The sequence below is a fragment of the Salmo trutta genome, chromosome 6 (genome assembly GCF_901001165.1).
Source record: "Salmo trutta chromosome 6, fSalTru1.1, whole genome shotgun sequence".
NCBI classification, from domain to species: Eukaryota; Metazoa; Chordata; class Actinopteri; order Salmoniformes; family Salmonidae; genus Salmo; species Salmo trutta.
In genome coordinates, this window is record NC_042962.1 from 38,288,756 (window position 1) to 38,307,432 (window position 18,677).

The following is an 18,677-nucleotide window of genomic DNA, read 5'->3' on the forward strand; positions in this document are numbered from 1 at the left end:
ACTCCCGGTCGGAATATTATCACTTTTTTACGAGAAAAATTGCATAAAAATTGATTTTAAACAGCGGTTGACATGCTTCGAAGTACGGTAATGGAATATTTAGAATTTTTTTGTCACGAAACGCGTCGGGCGAGTGACCCTTATTTACCCTTCGGATAGTGTCTTGAACGCACGAACAAAACGCCGCTATTTGGATATAACTATGGATTATTTGGGACCAAACCAACATTTGTTATTGAAGTAGAAGTCCTGGGAGTGCATTCTGATGAAGAATACCAAAGGTAATCAAACTTTTCTAATAGTAAATCGGAGTTTGGTGAGTACCACACTTGGTTGGTGTCAAAATAGCTAGCCTGTGATGGCTGGGCTATCTACTTAGAATATTGCAAAATGTGCTTTCACCGAAAAGCTATTTTAAAATCGGACATAGCGAGTGCATAAAGGAGTTCTGTATCTATAATTCTTAAAATAATTTATGTTTTTTGTGAACGTTTATCGTGAGTAATTTAGTTAATTCACCGGAAGTGTTTGGTGGGAATGCTAGTCACATGCTAGTCACATGCTAATGTAAAAAGCTGGTTTTTGATATAAATATGAACTTGATTGAACAAAACATGCATGTATTGTATAACATAATGTCCTAAGATTGTCATCTGATGAAGATCATCAAAGGTTAGTGCTGCATTTAGCTGTGGTTTGGGTTTATGTGACATTTTATGCTGGCTTGAAAAATGGGTGTCTGATTATTTCTGGCTGGGTACTCTGCTGACATAATCTAATGTTTTGCTTTCGTTGTAAAGCCTTTTTGAAATCGGACAGTGTGGTTAGATTAACGAGAGTCTTGTCTTTAAAATGGTGTAAAATAGTAATATGTTTGAGAAATTGAAGTAATAGCATTTCTAAGGTATTTGATTAGTGACAGCCATGTCTGCATTAAAGGAAATGTTCACCCATTTTGAGTGTTGTGGTATACTCCTCATTGCCATTGGATGAATCCCGGAACATATTCCAGTCTTTGCTAGCAAAACAGTCCTGTAGCGTAGCATCCGCTTCATCTGACCACTTTTGTATATATTGATATAACTATAATATCGAAGTAAACTTGGAGTCACGTGATGACATGTTGTGTGGTCCTCCCACTACAACTCGAAAGCATTTAATTTATTAGTCTACTGATGAAATGGTGCCTTCAGAGAGTATTCATACCTCTTGATTTATTCCTTGTGTTACAGCCTGAATTCGAAATTTTCACCCATCTACACACAATACCCCATAATGAGAAAGTGTTTTAGAAATGTTTGCAAATTAATTGACAATAAAATAGACATCTCATTTGCATAAATATTCACACCCCTGAGTCTTTCTGGGCAAGGCTCTAAGAGCTTTCTACACTAAATTCTTCAAGCTCTCAAATTAGTTATTGATCAAGATGAATTAATATCCCAGTGGCTGGTAGAAAGCGGACTGAACCAGGGTTTCCTTCAGGATTTTGTCTGCTTAGCTCAATTCCACTTCTTTTTTATCCTGAAAATCTCCCCAGAAAATCTCCCTAGTCCATAACATAATGCAGCCACCTCTATGCTTGAGGCACATGTTTGGGGCAAATCCATTACTACACTTTGTATTCTGGACAAAAAGTCAATTGCTTTGCCATATTTTTTGCAGTATTACTTCAGTGCCTTGTTGCAAACAGGCTGTTTTGGAATGTTTTTTAATTCTGTACAGGCTTCTTACATTTCACTCTGTCAATTAGGTTATTATTGTAGAGTAACTACAATGTTGTTGATCCATCCTTTTGTTTTCTCCTATCACAGCCATCAAACTCAAACTGTTTTAAAGTCACCATTGGCATCATGGTGAATTCCCTGAGCGGTTTCCTTCCTCTCCGTCAACTGAGTTAGGAAGAACGCCTGTATATTTGTAGTGGCTGGGTGTATTAATACACTGTCCAACACCGTCTAAAGTGACAGTCTAAAGTGTAATAACTATGCCATGCTCAAAGGGATATTCACGGTCTGCTTTTTTTATTTTACCCGTCTACCAATAGCTACCCGTCTTTGCGAGTCATTGGAAAACCTCCCTGGTCTTTGTTGTTAAATTTGTTTGAAATTCACTTCTCGACTGAGAGACCTTACAGATAAATTGTATGTGTGGGGTACGGAGGAGAGAGTCATTCTAGTCATGTAAAACACTGTTATTACACACAGTCATGCAACTTATGAGACTTGCAGATTTTTACTCCTGAACTTATTTATGCTTCCCATGACAAAGGGGTTGAATACTTACTCACTTATGACATTTCAGCTTTACATTTTTTTACTAATTTGTAAAAACATAATTTCACTTTGACATTATGGGGTTTTGTATGTTGGCCAGTTTAATCAATTTTAAATTCAGGCTGTAACATAACAAAATTTGGAAAAAGTCAAGACGTGTGAATACTTTCTGAAGGCACTAAGTTATAATGAATGACCTTCACAGCGTGACAAATGCACGGTGATGAGTTTGATGGGTCTTAAAATGGTCTGTGCCAGTCTAATCTGGGCTTTTAACCTTCCTCCCTGTCTCTGTGTGGTCGTGGTGAACCTCAAGGGTTCTGGTGTGTTTCCTCTCTAACCCTTCTCTGCTCTCTGTCTGTGGTCTAGGTGAGCAACACGCCGGTTGTGAAGCAGCAAGGATCAGCCCCTCAGCCCTCCCCCCAGCAGCCCCTCCCCAGCGACAAACAGCACGGACACGACATCGCAGCCTCCCCAAGGACTCTCCAGCGTCAAGGGTGAGCTTTTCATTTACATGTTTAGTAATTTAGCAGACACTTTATTAACCTCTTGACGGTCGCCTAGGATAGGGGGAGCTACAGCGATTTGTTTTTTTTTTTGTTTTTTTTTTAAACGGCCTCCTGCTCAAACACAGAAGCTAGGATATGCATATAATTAATACTTGTGGATAGAAAACACCCTAAAGTTTCTAAAACTGTTTGAATGGTGTCTGTGAGTATAACAGAACTCATATGGCAGTCAAAACCCCGAGACAGATCGTAACAGGAAGTGGAATTCTGAATTGCGGACTCAACTTCATCACTTTGCCTATAAATCACACCGTGAGCAATGGTTCATTGAGCACTTCCTATTGCTTCCACTAGATGTCCCCAGTCTTTACAAAGTGATTTGAGCCTTCTACTGTGAAAACTGACAGAATGAGAGTCTGTGGAACGTGGTCACATGAGGAGGGCCATCACCATTGACGCCGGCACCCCTGGCTACCCTCCCCTTTCGAAACGTTTTGAAAGACAATGCAATCGTCCCCCTTGAATGTTATTGGAGCTCTGGTTGAAAAAGGCCCTAAAGATTTATGTTTTTCAACGTTTGACATGTTTGAACGAACTTAAATTTAAAAAAAATGCATTTTATTGAAAGAGGAGTCCCGCGGCCGACGGTACTTTTGGTGCAGCCTTCAGAACGCGCTAACAACAACAAGCTATTGGGACATACAGGATTAACTTTTTCGAACGAAAATACATTTGTTGTGGACCTGGGATTCCTGGAAGTGCTTTCTGATGAAGATAATCAAAGGTAAGGGATTATTGGCAATAGTATACAAGACTAGATTTGATATGCGATTGTTCCAAGATGGCGCTGACCTGTATTGCTAGCCTATTTTCTGAGTATCGCATCCCCTTTTATCGCAAAGTGTGATTACCCAGTAAAGTTATTTTTAAATCTGGCATTGCAAGTGCTTTCAAGAGATGCTAATCTATAAATCTTAGAATGACAATATTACATTTTAAAAATATTTTCGAATAGTAATTTAGTAAGTTGTAGCGCTGTTTCACCGGACGCATTTGAGGGAAAATAGTTAGTCAACGTTATGCGCCGATGTAAAATGCTGTTTTTATATATAAATATGAACTTTATCGAACAAAAGAATGCATGTATTGTGTAACATGATGTCCTAGGAGTGTCATCTGATGAAGATTGTCAAAGGTTAGTGCTGCATTTAGCTGTTTTTTGGTTATTTGTGATGCATGTGGTTGGTCGGAAAATGGCTATGTGGCTACTTATACGATATACTCCTCTAACATAATCTAATGTTTTGCTTTTGCTGTAAAGCCTTTTTGAAATCGGACAATGTGGTTCGATTCAGGAGAGGTGTATCTATAAAACGATATAACATAGTCCTATATTTGAAAAAAAAATAATATTACATTTTGTTATGCTAATGGTGATTGGATTTTTCGCTGGATGTCTGTCCCGCCTATGGGACGGAGCCCGCCCAGAGGTTAATTTATTGGCTGGAGCACTGTACAGTACATTCGGGAAGTATTCCCTTTTTTCCACATTTTGTTACATTACAGCCTTATTCTAAAATGGATTAAATTACTTTTTTGTCTCCATTCAATCTACACACAATACCCCGTAATGACAAAGCGAAAACAGGTTTTTAGACATTTTTCCAAATGTATTAAAAATAAAATGGATACCTTATTTACATAAATGTTCAGACCCTTTGCTATGAGACTCGAAATTGATCTCCGGTGCATCCTGTTTCCATTGATCATCCTTGATGTTTCTACAACTTGATTGGAGTCCATGTGGTAAATTCAATTGCTTGGACATGATTTGGAAAGGCACACACCTGTCTATACAGTTGAAGTCGGAAGTTTACATACACCTTAGCCAAAGACAATTAACTCTTCTATACTTTTTCACAATTCCTGACATTTAATCCAAGTAAAACTTTCCTCTTTTAGGTCGGTTAGGATCACCACTTTATTTTAAGAATGTGAAATGTCAGAATAATAGTAGAGAATTATTTCAGCTTTTATTTCTTTCATCACATTCCCAGTGGGTCAGAAGTTTACATACACTCGATTTAGTATTTGGTAGCTTTGCCTTTTAAATTGTTTAACTTGGGTCAAATGTTTTGGGTAGGCTTCCACAAGCTTCCCACAATAAGTTGGGTGAATTTCGGCCCATTCCTCCTGACAGAGCTGGTGTAACTGAGTCAGGTTTGTAGGCCTAATTGCTTGCACATGCTTTTTCAGTTCTGCCCACACATTTTCTCTGGGATTGAGGTCAGGGCTTTGTGATGGCCACTCCAATACCTTGACTTTGTTGTCCTTAAACCATTTTGCCACAACTTTGGAAGTATGCTTGGGGTCATTGTTCATTTGGAAGACCCATTTGCGACCAAGCTTTAACTTCCTGACTGATGTCTTGAGATGTTGCTTCAATATATCCACATAATTGTATTCCTCATGATGTCATCTATTTTGTGAAGTGCACCAGTCCCTCCTGCAGCAAAGCATCCCCACAACATGATGCTGCCACCCCCGTGCTTCACAGTTGGGATGATGTTCTTCGGCTTGCAAGCCTCCCCCTTTTTCCTCCAAACATAACGATGGTCATTATGGCCAAACAGTTCTATTTTTGATTCATCAGACCAGAGGACATTTCTCCAAAAAGTACAATCTTTGTCCCCATGTGCAGTTGCAAACCGTAGTTTGGCTTTTTTATGGCTATTTTGGAGCAGTGACTTATTCCTTGCTGAGCGGCATTTCAGGTTATGTCGACATTGGACTCGTTTTACTGTGGATATAGATACTTTTGTACCTGTTTCCTCCAGCATCTTCACAAGGTCCTTTGCTGCTGTTCTGGGATTGATTTGCGCTTTTCGCACCAACGTACGTTCATCTCCAGGAGACAGAACAAGTCTCCTTCCTGAGCGGTATGGCGGCTGCGTGGTCCCATGGTGTTTATACTTGCTTACTATTGTTTGTACAGATGAACCAGGAGGAACCAGACTTGTGGAGGTCTACAATTGTTTTTCTGAGGTCTTGGCGGATTTCTTTTGCTTTTCCCATGATGTCAAGCAAAGAGGCACTGAGTTTGAAGGTAGGCCTTGAAATACAACTCAAATGATGTCAATTAACCTATCAGAAGCTTCTAACGCCATAACATCATTTTCGGGAATTTTCCAAGCTGTTTAACCTCTCTAGGGTAGGTGGGACGAAATCGTCCCACCTACTCAACAGCCAGTGGAATCCCGTGGCGCGTTATTCAAATACCTTAGAAATGCTATTACTTCAATTTCTCAAACATGACTATTTTACACCATTTTAAAGACAAGACTCTCGTTAATCTAACCACACTGTCCGATTTCAAAAAGGCTTTACAACGAAAGCAAAACATTAGATTATGTCAGCAGAGTACCCAGCCAGAAATAATCAGACACCCATTTTTCAAGCTAGCATATAATGTCACATAAACCCAAACCACAGCTAAATGCAGCACTAACCTTTTGATCTTCATCAGATGACAATCCTAGGACATTATGTTATACAATACATGCATGTTTTGTTCAATCAAGTTCATATTTATATCAAAAAACAGCTTTTTACATTAGCATGTGACGTTCAGAACTAGCATACCCACCGCAAACTTCCGGTGAATTTACTAAATTACTCGCGATAAATGTTCACAAAAAACATAACAATTATTTTAAGAATTATAGATACAGAACTCCTTTATGCAATCGCTATGTCCGATTTTAAAATAGCTTTTCGGTGAAAGCACATTTTGCAATATTCTGAGTAGATAGCCCAGCCATCACGGGCTAGCTGTTTAGACACCCACCAAGTTTAGCCCTCACCAAAGTCAGATTTACTATAAGAAAAATTTGATTACCTTTGCTGTTCTTCGTCAGAATGCACTCCCAGAACTTCTACTTCAATAACAAATGTTGGTTTGGTTCAAAATAATCCATAGTTATGTTCAAATATCCTCTGTTTTGTTCGTGCGTTCAAGACACTATCCGAAGGGTAAAGAAGGGTGACGCGCCCGACGCGTTTCGTGACAAAAAAATTCTAAATATTCCATTACCGTACTTCGAAGCATGTCAACCGCTGTTTAAAATCAATTTTTATGCCATTTTTCTCGTAAAAAAACGATAATATTCCGACCGGGAAACCCTTTTTTAGTTCAAAGACAGAGAAAATAAAAACATGGGGTGGCCTCGTGCACGCGCCTCAGTCTCATTGTACTCTGATCGCCCACTTACCAAAGGCGCTAATGTTTTTCAGCCAGGGGCTCCAAAGACATCATTCAGCTTTTTCCCGGGTTCTGAGAGCCTATGGGAGCCGTAGGAAGTGTCACGTTACAGCAGAGATCCTCAGTTTTGAATAAAGAGAGTCAAGAAGCCCAAGAAATTGTCAGACAGGCCACTTCCTGTAAGGAATCTTCTCAGGTTTTTGCCTGACATATGAGTTCTGTTATACTCAGACACCATTCAAACAGTTTTAGAAACTTTAGGGTATTTTCTATCCAAAGGCAATAATTATATGCATATTCTAGTTTCTGGGCAGTAGTAATAACCAGATTAAATCGGGTACGTTTTTTATCCGGCTGTGCAAATACTGCCCCCTACCCCCAACAGGTTAAAGGCACAGTCAACTTAGTGTATGTAAACTTCTGACCCACTGGAATTGTGATACAGTGAATTATAAGTGAAATCTGTCTGTAAACAATTGTTGGAAAAATTACTTGTCATGCACGAAGTAGATGTCCTAACTGACTTGCCAAAGCTATAGTTTGTTAACAAGAAATTTGTGGAGTGGTTGAAAAACAAGTTTTAATGACTCCAACCTAAGTGTATGTAAACTTCCGACTTCAACTGTATGTACACTTGACTAACAGGTTACCTGTACATGCATACACGCACAGGTATTCCAACCTTGGAGTGAGAGCGGCTTTTTCTTCTGAGGTCTTCCATATTGGTAGTGGTGCCTGGCTGTGGTAATGTTGTCATGATACCAAAATTTTGACTTCCATACCAATTTTAGTGTCACGATACTCGATACCAAGGCATATTAGCCAAAGTCACAGAATGGCACTTGATTCAGACAGATAAACTCAGCTACTTCTTTGTTCAGTTGTTTGATGTCTTGAGTTCGATATCATTACATTTGCATTTAATAAAAATATATATAATAATCAGTGACAGCCATGTCTGCATTAAAGGAAATGTTCACCCATTTTGAGTGTTATTGTTTTGTACATCTAATGATCTATTGATTCTCTGGGTCATTTCACCTCCAATTGACTCAAAGGATGTCAATTAGCCTATCAGAAGCTTCCAAAGCCATAACATCATTTTCGGGAATTTTCCAAGCTTTTTAAAGGCACAGTCAACTTAGTGTATGTAAACTTCTGACCTTACTGGAATTGTGATACAGTGAATTATAAGTGAAATCTGTCTGTAAACAATTGTTGGAAAAATGAATTTGTGGAGTGGTTGAAAAACGAGTTTTAATGACTCCAACCTAAGTGTATGTAAACTTCCGACTTCAACTATATGTGGTCCCACAGTTGGCGGTGCATGTCAGAGCAGAAACTAAGCCAGGAGGTTGAAGGAATTGTCCTTAGAGCTCTGAGACAGGATTGTTTCGAGGCACATCTCTTGGGAAGGGTACCAAACAATTTTTGCAGCATTGAAGATCACCCAAGAACACAATGGCCTCTGTCATTCATAAATGGAGAAGTTTGGAACCACCAAGACTCTTCCTAGAGCTTGCCGCCCGGCCAAACTGATCTATCGCAGGAGAAGGGTCTTGGTCAGGGAGGTTACCAAGGTCCTGATGGTCCTTCTGACAGAACTGCAGAGTTCTTCTGTGGAGATGGGAGAACCTTCCAGAAAGACAACCATCTCTGCAGAACTCCAATCAGGCCTTTATGTTAGTGCTCAGATGGAAACCACTCCTCAGTAAAAGGCACATGACAGCCCGCTTGGAGTTAGCCAAAAGGCACCTAACGACTCTGACCATGAGAAACAAGATTCTCTGGTCTGATGAAACCAAGATTGAACTCTTTGGCCTGAATGCCAAGTGTCACGTCTGGAGGAAACCTGGCCCTACTGTGAAGGATGGTTGTGGCAACATCATGCTGTGTGGATGTTTTTCAGCTGCAGGGACTTGGAAGTCTAGTCTGGATCGAGGGAAAGCTGAATGGCGCAAAGTACAAAGATCCTTGATGAAAACCAGAATACTCAGGACCTCAGACTAAGACAACGCAGGAGTGGCTTCAGGACAAGTCTCAATGTCCTTGGGTGGCTCAGCCAGATCCCGGACTTGAACCCGATCTAACATCTCTGAAGAGACATGAAAATATCTGTGCAGCGACTCTCCCCATCCAATCTGACACAGCTTGAGGATATGCAGAGAAGAATGGGAGAAACTCCCCACATAGATGTGCCAAGCTTGTAGCATCATACCCAAGAAGACTCAGGTGCTTCAACAAAGTACTGAGTAAAGGGTCTGAATACTTATGTAAATGTATATTTCAGTTTATACATTTGCAAAAAAATCTTAAAGCAAACACGTTTTTGCTTTGTCATTATTGGGTATTGTGTAGATTGAAGAAACGAATACATTTTTGAATAACATTCTGTGGCGTTGAATGTGTATCATTTTAATTTGTGTTTTTAGTGTGAAAATCTATTTAAAAAAAGTCGTAACAGTGCAGACGCTCCTATCTAAAGAAGACAAAACAACCACTTATTGCTATGAAGATTCTTCAAGAAACTCTGGTCTAGCTGATGTGAAGCAAAAACAGAACAATGCCATCCATGATCCTGCCTTGTAGGAGACAGTTTAATTTGTCATGTTGTGGCACCACCTGCTGGCGGTTTATAGAACACGTTTTTCATAAGTCATTGCATTGTATCGCTACACACAAAGACCCTTATGGATGCACCATTGTTTAACCAAAGAAATCAATACGACATCAAGTTAAACACGTCTATGTATTGGAACTGTTAAGCGGATTTAACCAAATATCACGATTCACAAGACACTGAGTGAATACAGTATTGCAAAAATAAGTATTCCAATGTAGATTACCCCACCCTGAGTGTAATCAGACACTGGACTTCATGGGTGTTTTGAGCTTAAAATAATATGCAGAATGTGCCAGTCTTGTCTAATGTGGACCCTTTTCTCTGGTTGTATTTGGTCAGCAGAATCTCACATAATATGCACAATTGTTTAGTTATATTTGATTTCTAAGAACCTTAATTGTTCATATTATGCTGTGTTGGTCTGATATATTGGTTTGACCCTCCAGTCTCCTGTGTTGCAACAACAAAATTGGTGATAGTGTTATTACAGCAGAATATAATTGACATGTAATATGCATAATTAGTCTGACCCTCTCGTTGCGCCTCTGTCATTCCACAGCAGTCAGAGGAGTCCGTCCCCAGGTCCCAACTACGTCCCCCCCAGCAGCAGCAGTGCCACCCCCTCCAGCTCCTCTTCCTCCACCCGACCAGCCTCCTGCTCCTTCACTCCCACCCTAGCAGCACACTTCAATGAGAATCTCATCAAGCATGTCCAGGGCTGGCCCGCCGACCACGCAGAGAAACAGGTAGGATACGCATCTAAGGAATTGTATGCATTGTTTGTTTTTATTTCCCCAGTAAAGAGATTTGGTAAAGAGCATAGAGTGTGTAGATTTTAGCAGTGTTGGGTAACCTATTAATTTCATTATTTTGATGTGAACCTAGATTCATTAAGCATTGATCAGTGTCATTGCTGTTGTTTTTGTTGTTGATTTTCTTTGATTATTTAAAACTTTTCTTCCTTCCCCTCCCAGGCTTCCAGACTACGTGAGGAGGCCCACACCATGGGAAGCATCTACATGTCTGAAAATTGCACGGAGCTCAAAAATCTCAGATCCTTAGTTCGAGTCAGTGAAATTCAAGCCACATTGCGCGAGCAGAGGTAAGAGTCCAGACCCTAATTGCCTGTGATATGTATGTTAACATCCATGTGTTATATTATTACAAATATTTTAACCTGACAACAATTTTTTTTTTTACTCTTGTCTAGGATATTATTTTTGAGACAACAAATTAAAGAACTTGAAAAGTTGAAGAATCAGAATTCCTTCATGGTCTGAGAACTTGAGTTGAAGAGTGGAGACGATAGGGTGGAGAGACCCATTGCACATGGTTGTAAGAGAGCCGTTGGTTGGGAGAACTGTTCTTGTTCTGTGCCCAGTCTTAACACAAGCTGCAGTTGGATTGGCTTTGGACCGTTGGGCATGGAGAGTGCTGGGCTTGTGGGAGAGGGTCTGAGTGGTTGGTTGGTTGGGGAAGAGGGGAGAAAAAGGGTTGATACAAGACATGGTCTGTGTCCCAAATGGCACCCTATTGCCTTTATAGTACACTATGTAGGGGATAGGGTGCCATTTGGGATGCACAAATGGTTGGTTTTGTATGTGCCCTGGAGATGTAGATTTCTTGTAGATGTTATCCATGTTGTAAATATGTTTTGTAGATTATTGAAACCATGGAAAGCCATGCTTATCAAAGCTTTTGACATCCAAACTAATCAACATTATGCCGAGGAAGTAACGGCTTAATTTCATAGCCTCCTTCATATTAAACTCGTCTGTCAGTGGCTACTTCCCAAATGCCACACTATTTCCTCTATAGTGCACTTTTTTTAACCAGAACCCTATGGGCCCTAGTCAAAAGTAGTGCACTCTATATATATATATATATATATATATATATATATATATATATATATATATATATATATATATATATATATATATATATATATATATATATATATATATATATATATATATAGGGAATAGGATGCCATTTGAGACGGTACTGTCAGTCTGCAGACTTGAAGCTTTTGTTTTAATAGATGGGTGAACCATTGCCTTGAGCACATCTATGACCTGCATGGAAACGGTGGAGTATAGTGTTATACAGTCAATAATAACTGAAACATTAATAATACCTTAGTGTAAAACAAGCAAGCAAGGTAAAACAAACTCACTGGTTTTTCTCTGCTCTTGAATAATAATAATGCTCAATGGATTAAGCAGTTATTTTCCCTATTATCCCCCTTTGGTTGAAGTATAATGGTTACACACACAGGATGTGTCCCAAATGGCACACTATTTCCTATGTGTATTGAACTACTTTTGGTTAAAATTTGTGCACTATATAGGGAGTAGGGTGATATTTGGGAGACGGCTGCACACAGCTACCCATCCCCACCTTCCTCCTGCTGAAAGGTACATAATGTCTGGTCGCAATGGTTCAGATCTGTTTGTTCACAGCTCCCAGTGGCCCTGTCTTGCATTGCATTTCCTAAAAATTAAAAACAAACAAACCAGTGCCTGGTGGTGTGATGAGTGAGTGATGGGGGGGGGGAGAGAAGGTGCCACAATTTTGTGCTGCTTTGAGATCAAGGACCATTCCCACTGCTAGCCCCTCCGTAACTCCCAGTCTGGTCATACCCATTAAATGCAGGAGCCCAACCCCGTCGTCTAGCTCCTCCTATAATGTAGAGGAGCCCGGAAGAGTAAAAACCTTCCAGTTTTTTTTCTCAAACTTTCCAGCAAGTTTTTTTGGGGGGGTTACTTTTATTAAAAGCGAGGTGGCACCATCTTGGTTCAACCGAGAGTTCATTCCTATGTACAGTTGATAAAGTAATAATGGAGTTTAAGAAGGAAAGAAAAAAAGCTTTATTAAAAAGTTGCAGTGCTACTAGTATATCAGAATATGTTATGAATAAATTATTGCTACACTTTTCTTTGCACACTGTTGAGAATGAGTGCTACTGGGAGCTATTAAAGCATCTGTTTGGGGGGCACTGGCAAGGTATAGGGTATGTCTGAAATGGCACCGTATTCCTGATTTGGTACATTACCTTTGACCAGGGCCCGTAGTCAAAAAGACTAAAAAGGAGATGTCATAATTCTCAAGATTTTTCAGGAAGTGCAATGGGAGCCAAATGGAACTCAGTGAATTGACGTGAATGACACAATTAGAGCTACTGGCTCCCATTTGTACCTCTTGCTCTCTGTTATGAGTTTTGCTTCTCCTTTTTAGTGTTCTTACCCATAGGGCCTGGTCAAAAGTAGTGCACAATATAAGGAACAGGGTACCATTTGGGATGTAAACATGGAGGTGCTGATCACTAACCCCACACACCAGGGTCAGAGGTTGAGCAGCGCAATGACAGCCAATGTGATATGTGCGTATTGTAATAAACATGCTAAACTCAAGTGAGCACTGGTTATTTTATTGGAGTTCTGTTAGTGTTTTGTTTATTACTATTAATGCTAGTGCCTTGTTGAAAGTCTTAAGTCACACAACCTCTGACATGGAAATAAATATACCATGTTTTTTTCTATTTGATCCAGTAACAAAAAGATATTCAACAAGCGTTTGTCATGCATCGATCTGTAGGGTTGTTTTTGGCACTCCCGTCCATACTTGCATCTTTGTACCCCCCCCCCCCCCCTCCGTTCACACCGAGTCAGTATAGAAACAGTGGCTTTGTCCCAAATGGTGCCCTATGTATAACAATAGTGCTCTATATAGGGAATGGGGGTGCGATTTGGGAAGTAAACGGTGTCCTGAGCTGTGACTGCCTGATTTTTCTCCACCGTTCTAATCTTCTATTCAGTCTGATTTGAGATGCACCAACACATTCAGTAAAGCTGACCACATTGCTTTGTATATTGTTTTCCTCTGAAGTATATTGAAAAAATAAATAAAATATGCCTCCACAGAACCAAATTCTCTGTTTTGACCTCGTCAGTTCAGTACTTTGTTTATTTATGTTATTTGTTCAAAACTAGCCTGAGTGCCAGTGTCTGCTGTCATGTTTACTCATTGTCATGTCCAACATGTTTGGTTTGACGATGACGCAATGGAGTAGGCAAGAGCTCAAACAGATCTGGGACCAGGGTAGTTTGTTCCAATGTTCCCACAATGAACATGTTGAATATTCCCAATATGTCCACTATGTCTAAGGGTAACCAAAATAAGTTACCACAGAAGAACGACAGTTGTTGAACCCTTGCAACATTTATCCATTTGTGTTCTTGTCATTGTGACAGTTCAAGTTAGTCCTTTTGTTAACTGAATGAATATACAGTGCATTCGGAAAGTATTCAGACCCCTTGACTTTTTCCACATTTTGTTACATTAAAGCTCATCAGTATACACAATACCCCATAATGACAAAGTCAAAACAGATTTTGAGTGTTTTGCAAATTGTATTAAAAATAATTTAAAAAATGCTTTGTTTATACACTGCTCAAAAAAATAAAGGGAACACTTAAACAACACAATGTAACTCCAAGTCAATCACACTTCTGTGAAATCAAACTGTCCACTTAGGAAGCAACACTGATTGACAATAAATTTCACATGCTTTTGTGCAAATGGAATAGACAACAGGTGGAAATTATAGGCAGTTAGCAAGACACCCCCAATAAAGGAGTGGTTCTGCAGGTGGTGACCACAGACCACTTCTCAGTTCCTATGCTTCCTGGCTGATGTTTTGGTCACTTTTGAATGCTGGCGGTGCTTTCACTCTAGTGGTAGCATGAGACGGAGTCTACAACCCACACAAGTGGCTCAGGTAGTGCAGCTCATCCAGGATGGCACATCAATGCGAGCTGTGGCAAGAAGGTTTGCTGTGTCTGTCAGCATAGTGTCCAGAGCATGGAGGCGCTACCAGGACACAGGCCAGTACATCAGGAGACGTGGAGGAGGCCGTAGGAGGGCAACAACCCAGCAGCAGGACCGCTACCTCTGTCTTTGTGCAAGGAGGAGCACTGCCAGAGCCCTGCAAAATGACCTCCAGCAGGCCACAAATGTGCATGTGTCTGCTCAAACGGTCAGAAACAGACTCCATGAGGGTGGTAAGAGGGCCCGACGTCCACAGGTGGGGGTTGTGCTTACAGCCCAACACCGTGCAGGACGTTTGGCATTTGCCAGAGAACACCAAGATTGGCAAATTCGCCACTGGCGCCCTGTGCTCTTCACAGATGAAAGCAGGTTCACACTGAGCACGTGACAGACGTGACAGAGTCTGGAGACGCCGTGCAGAACGTTCTGCTGCCTGCAACATCCTCCAGCATGACCAGTTTGGCGGTGGGTCAGTCATGGTGTGGGGTGGCATTTCTTTGGGGGGCCGCACAGCCCTCCATGTGCTCGCCAGAGGTAGCCTGACTGCCATTAGGTATCGAGATGAGATCCTCAGACCCCTTGTGAGACCATATGCTGGTGCGGTTGGCCCTGGGTTCCTCCTAATGCAAGACAATGCTAGACCTCATGTGACTGGAGTGTGTCAGCAGTTCCTGCAAGAGGAAGGCATTGATGCTATGGACTGGCCTGCCCGTTCCCCAGACCTGAATCCAATTGAGCACATCTGGGACATCATGTCTCGCTCCATCCACCAACGCCACATTGCACCACAGACTGTCCAGGAGTTGGCGGATGCTTTAGTCCAGGTCTGGGAGGAGATCCCTCAGGAGACCATCCGCCACCTCATCAGGAGCATGCCCAGGTGTAGGGAGGTCATACAGGCACGTGGAGGCCACACACACTACTGAGCCTCATTTTGACTTGTTTTAAGGACATTACATCAAAGTTGGATCAGCCTGTAGTGTGTTTTTCCACTTTAATTTTGAGTGTGACTCCAAATCCAGACCTCCATGGGTTGATAAATTGGATTTCCATTGATTCTTTTTGTGTGATTTTGTTGTCAGCACATTCAACTATGTAAAGAAAAAAGTATTTAATAAGATTATTTCATTCATTCAGATCTAGGATGTGTTATTTTAGTGTTCCCTTTATTTTTTTGAGCAGTGTGTATATATATAATGGTGTGTATAGACCATATGGACAGGATATTAATAGAAGGATATTAATAGAAAATAGATAAGTCTCTCAGTCCCAGCTTATATGCTCCTGTACTGTCTCCCCCTTGCAGATGGTAGCAGGGTGAACAGGCCCGCACACAAAAACACACATTGTTTTGTTTTCTTAACCATTCTCTTTTGCATAGTCTATTCTACCCCATAATGTGGAAATGACTGACCATCATAGGCCAGATGCATAGCATAGTTTGTCTTGTCCATTCTCAATGTCCTACCTTGCACCAACTGCTTGAAACTAAACAGCCTGTCATATTCAAATCAAATGTTATTTGTCACATGCGCCAAATACAACGTGTAGTAGGCCGTACAGTGAAATGCTTATCTACAAGCACTTAACCGACAACGCAGTTTAAAGAAAATTACTTTAAAAAATACATTTTAAAACGAAATTAACAAATAATTAAAGAGCAGCAGTAAAATAACTATAGCGAGGCTATATACATGGGGTACCGGTATAGAGTCAATGTGCGGGGGCACCGGTTAGTCAAGGTAATTTAAATTATTCAGGAATATTAAAATGACTTAACAGTGATTTGAGTTAATTGATTGGTTTGAGATGATTTGAGTTAAGCTGATTGCTTGATTCATTGATTGATTCATTCAACAAGAAATGTTTCATGCAAGAGAGAAAAAAGTATGTAAACCTGTCTATCCGTGACTACCATCCACAGTTTCTAGGGGACTTTTCACTCTGAGCCAGTAGATGGCATTATTCAACCATACAACTGAGGTCAACCCAGTATCACAGATTATTGTGAAATAGACACATTGCTTATGGGAAATTTGTGGCAGGCACACGAAAAAAGTTTATTTGAATACAGTGCATTTCAATCACAGATAACGACAGTAGGTTACTTAAGACAGATATGGCCATATACTACGAATGTCTAGCAACCCAAAGGTTGTGTGTTTGAATCTCATCATGGATAACTAGCATTTTCTCTAATTAGATACTTTGCAACTACTTACTACTTTGGAGATACTTTGCAACTACTTAGCATGCTAGCTAACCCTTCCCCTAACCTTAACCCTTTAACCTAACTCCTAAACCTAACCATGACATTAACCCCTAGCCTAGCTAACGTTAGCCACAACAAATTGGAATTAGTGCAATATACACTAATGCATTATTAAGAAAGAACTCTAGAGACAGCAGGAGCGGTAGAGATACTCTCAATGATCGGCTATGAAAAGCCAACTGACATTTACTCTTGAGGTGCTGACTTGTTGCACCCTCGACAACTACTGTGATTATTATTATTTGACCATGCTGGTCATTTATGAACATTTGAACATCTTGGCCATGTTCTGTTATAATCTCCACTCGGCACAGCCAGAAGAAAATTGGCCACCCCTCATAGCCTGGTTCCTCTCTAGGTTTCTTCCTAGGTTTTCTTTCTAAGGAGTTTTTCCTAGCCACCGTGCTTCTACACCTGCATTGCTTGCTGTTTGGGGGTTTAAGCTAGGTTTCTGTACAGCACTTTGAGATATCAGCTGATGTAAGAAGGGCTATATAAATACATTTGATTTGATTTGATTTGAATTGTGTAATACACACAAAAAAGTGGACTTTTTTGTGTGCCTGTAACGAGTTTCGAATAAGTAATTTGTGTCCATTTCACTATAAGATGTGATAGTGTGTTGCCTGAGATACAGACAAAAGGCCTACCTTTCATGCAGGGAACATGCCATTCATTCTGGTTCATTAATAGAGCACCTCAAGGCCTTTTGGATATTATTACCATGTCTGATTATATATCGCACCCTCTAATTAATTTCTGAAGTTTATTAGAATTTAATCTATTCTCGAGGAAAGGGTTGCATATGCTATTATGTTACAGTTCTTAGTGACAGTTACCTGAAACGGATATAAAACGTGCATTTACCAGACGGAGAGCATCATTTTGGAGCTTAGGAGTGTCATGTTTGTTATAAAGATTAACAATATTAGCAGAGTGTGAAAACAGTTGCAAGGATAAGAGTAGGCCTATATTGGACATTTCTAAAATGGTGTAACTACTTACTTGTCATTTCTAGAGGCAGAAGAACAAGTTTAGGTTTATCCTAGTTTGTTCAACAGATTTGGGTGGATGATGCGAAGCAGGTGTAGGTCTGGCGCCTCTCAGGAAAGCTTTACCCTTTGACATTGTGTCTATGAACGTCTGTTGGGCAAAAATGTGTCTCAATTCAATTCAAAGGGCTTTATTGGCATGGGAAACATATGTTTACATTGCCAAAGCAAGTGAAATAGATAAGCTAATAAACAAAAGTGAAATCAACAATCAGAAATGAGGTGTAAACATTGCACTCACAAAAGTTTCAAAAATTTCAACATTTAAAATGTTAGGCCTATATTATGGCTATGTAATAGCGAGAGACATCTCTGTCTCTCGCTATTCTTCGTAGACTGTAGAAATAATTTTCCATTTAGGCCCAGGCCTAGCATTTTCTTTTGGTATGAATATTTTTCATATATGGCTTAGGCCAGTAGTTGGCTTGACATTTTCACAGAATAAGTGACTAGGCATCTAACTACCGTCATGAGAATGTTGTCATTGTTTCCTTTTCTGGAGATTTCGCCTGAAGGTGTTAATTAGGGGATAGAGACAGACGGAAACTACTGCTGCATAGTTTACCACGAGAATGTTTGATGCTATCAGTATAAAAGCTTACCTAGCTAACATTCCATGTAGCCTATAATCCTGTTCGTTCATGGAATTCTGAAATAAACACATTCTCAAGTTGAACACTTTAGCCTAAAACAGGTATTCAATATCCTAATATTCCTAACCCATGTAAGCCTATACCCAGACCACTACCCAGACATGGGATGGCTGGCTGCTACATAATAGGCATACGACATTGGTGAATAACACTTAACCTTTTTCCTGAATAATGTAATTTATGATTGTTTGGTTGTAA

The 18,677-nt window shown here is 40.2% G+C and overlaps 1 protein-coding gene across 1 annotated transcript in view; it reads left to right on the plus strand.

Annotated features, from left to right (window-relative positions):
• Positions 1-10,963, plus strand: part of waca (WW domain containing adaptor with coiled-coil a) — a 66,450-nt gene extending 55,487 nt beyond the window's left edge. The window contains exons 10-13 of the mRNA XM_029756240.1: positions 2,646-2,773; positions 10,229-10,415; positions 10,644-10,771; positions 10,880-10,963. Of these exons, the coding sequence (XP_029612100.1) occupies positions 2,646-2,773; positions 10,229-10,415; positions 10,644-10,771; positions 10,880-10,949 (513 nt within the window). The 3' untranslated portion in view covers positions 10,950-10,963. The remainder of the gene's footprint in view (positions 1-2,645; positions 2,774-10,228; positions 10,416-10,643; positions 10,772-10,879) is intronic.
• Positions 10,964-18,677: the final 7,714 nt, after the last annotated feature.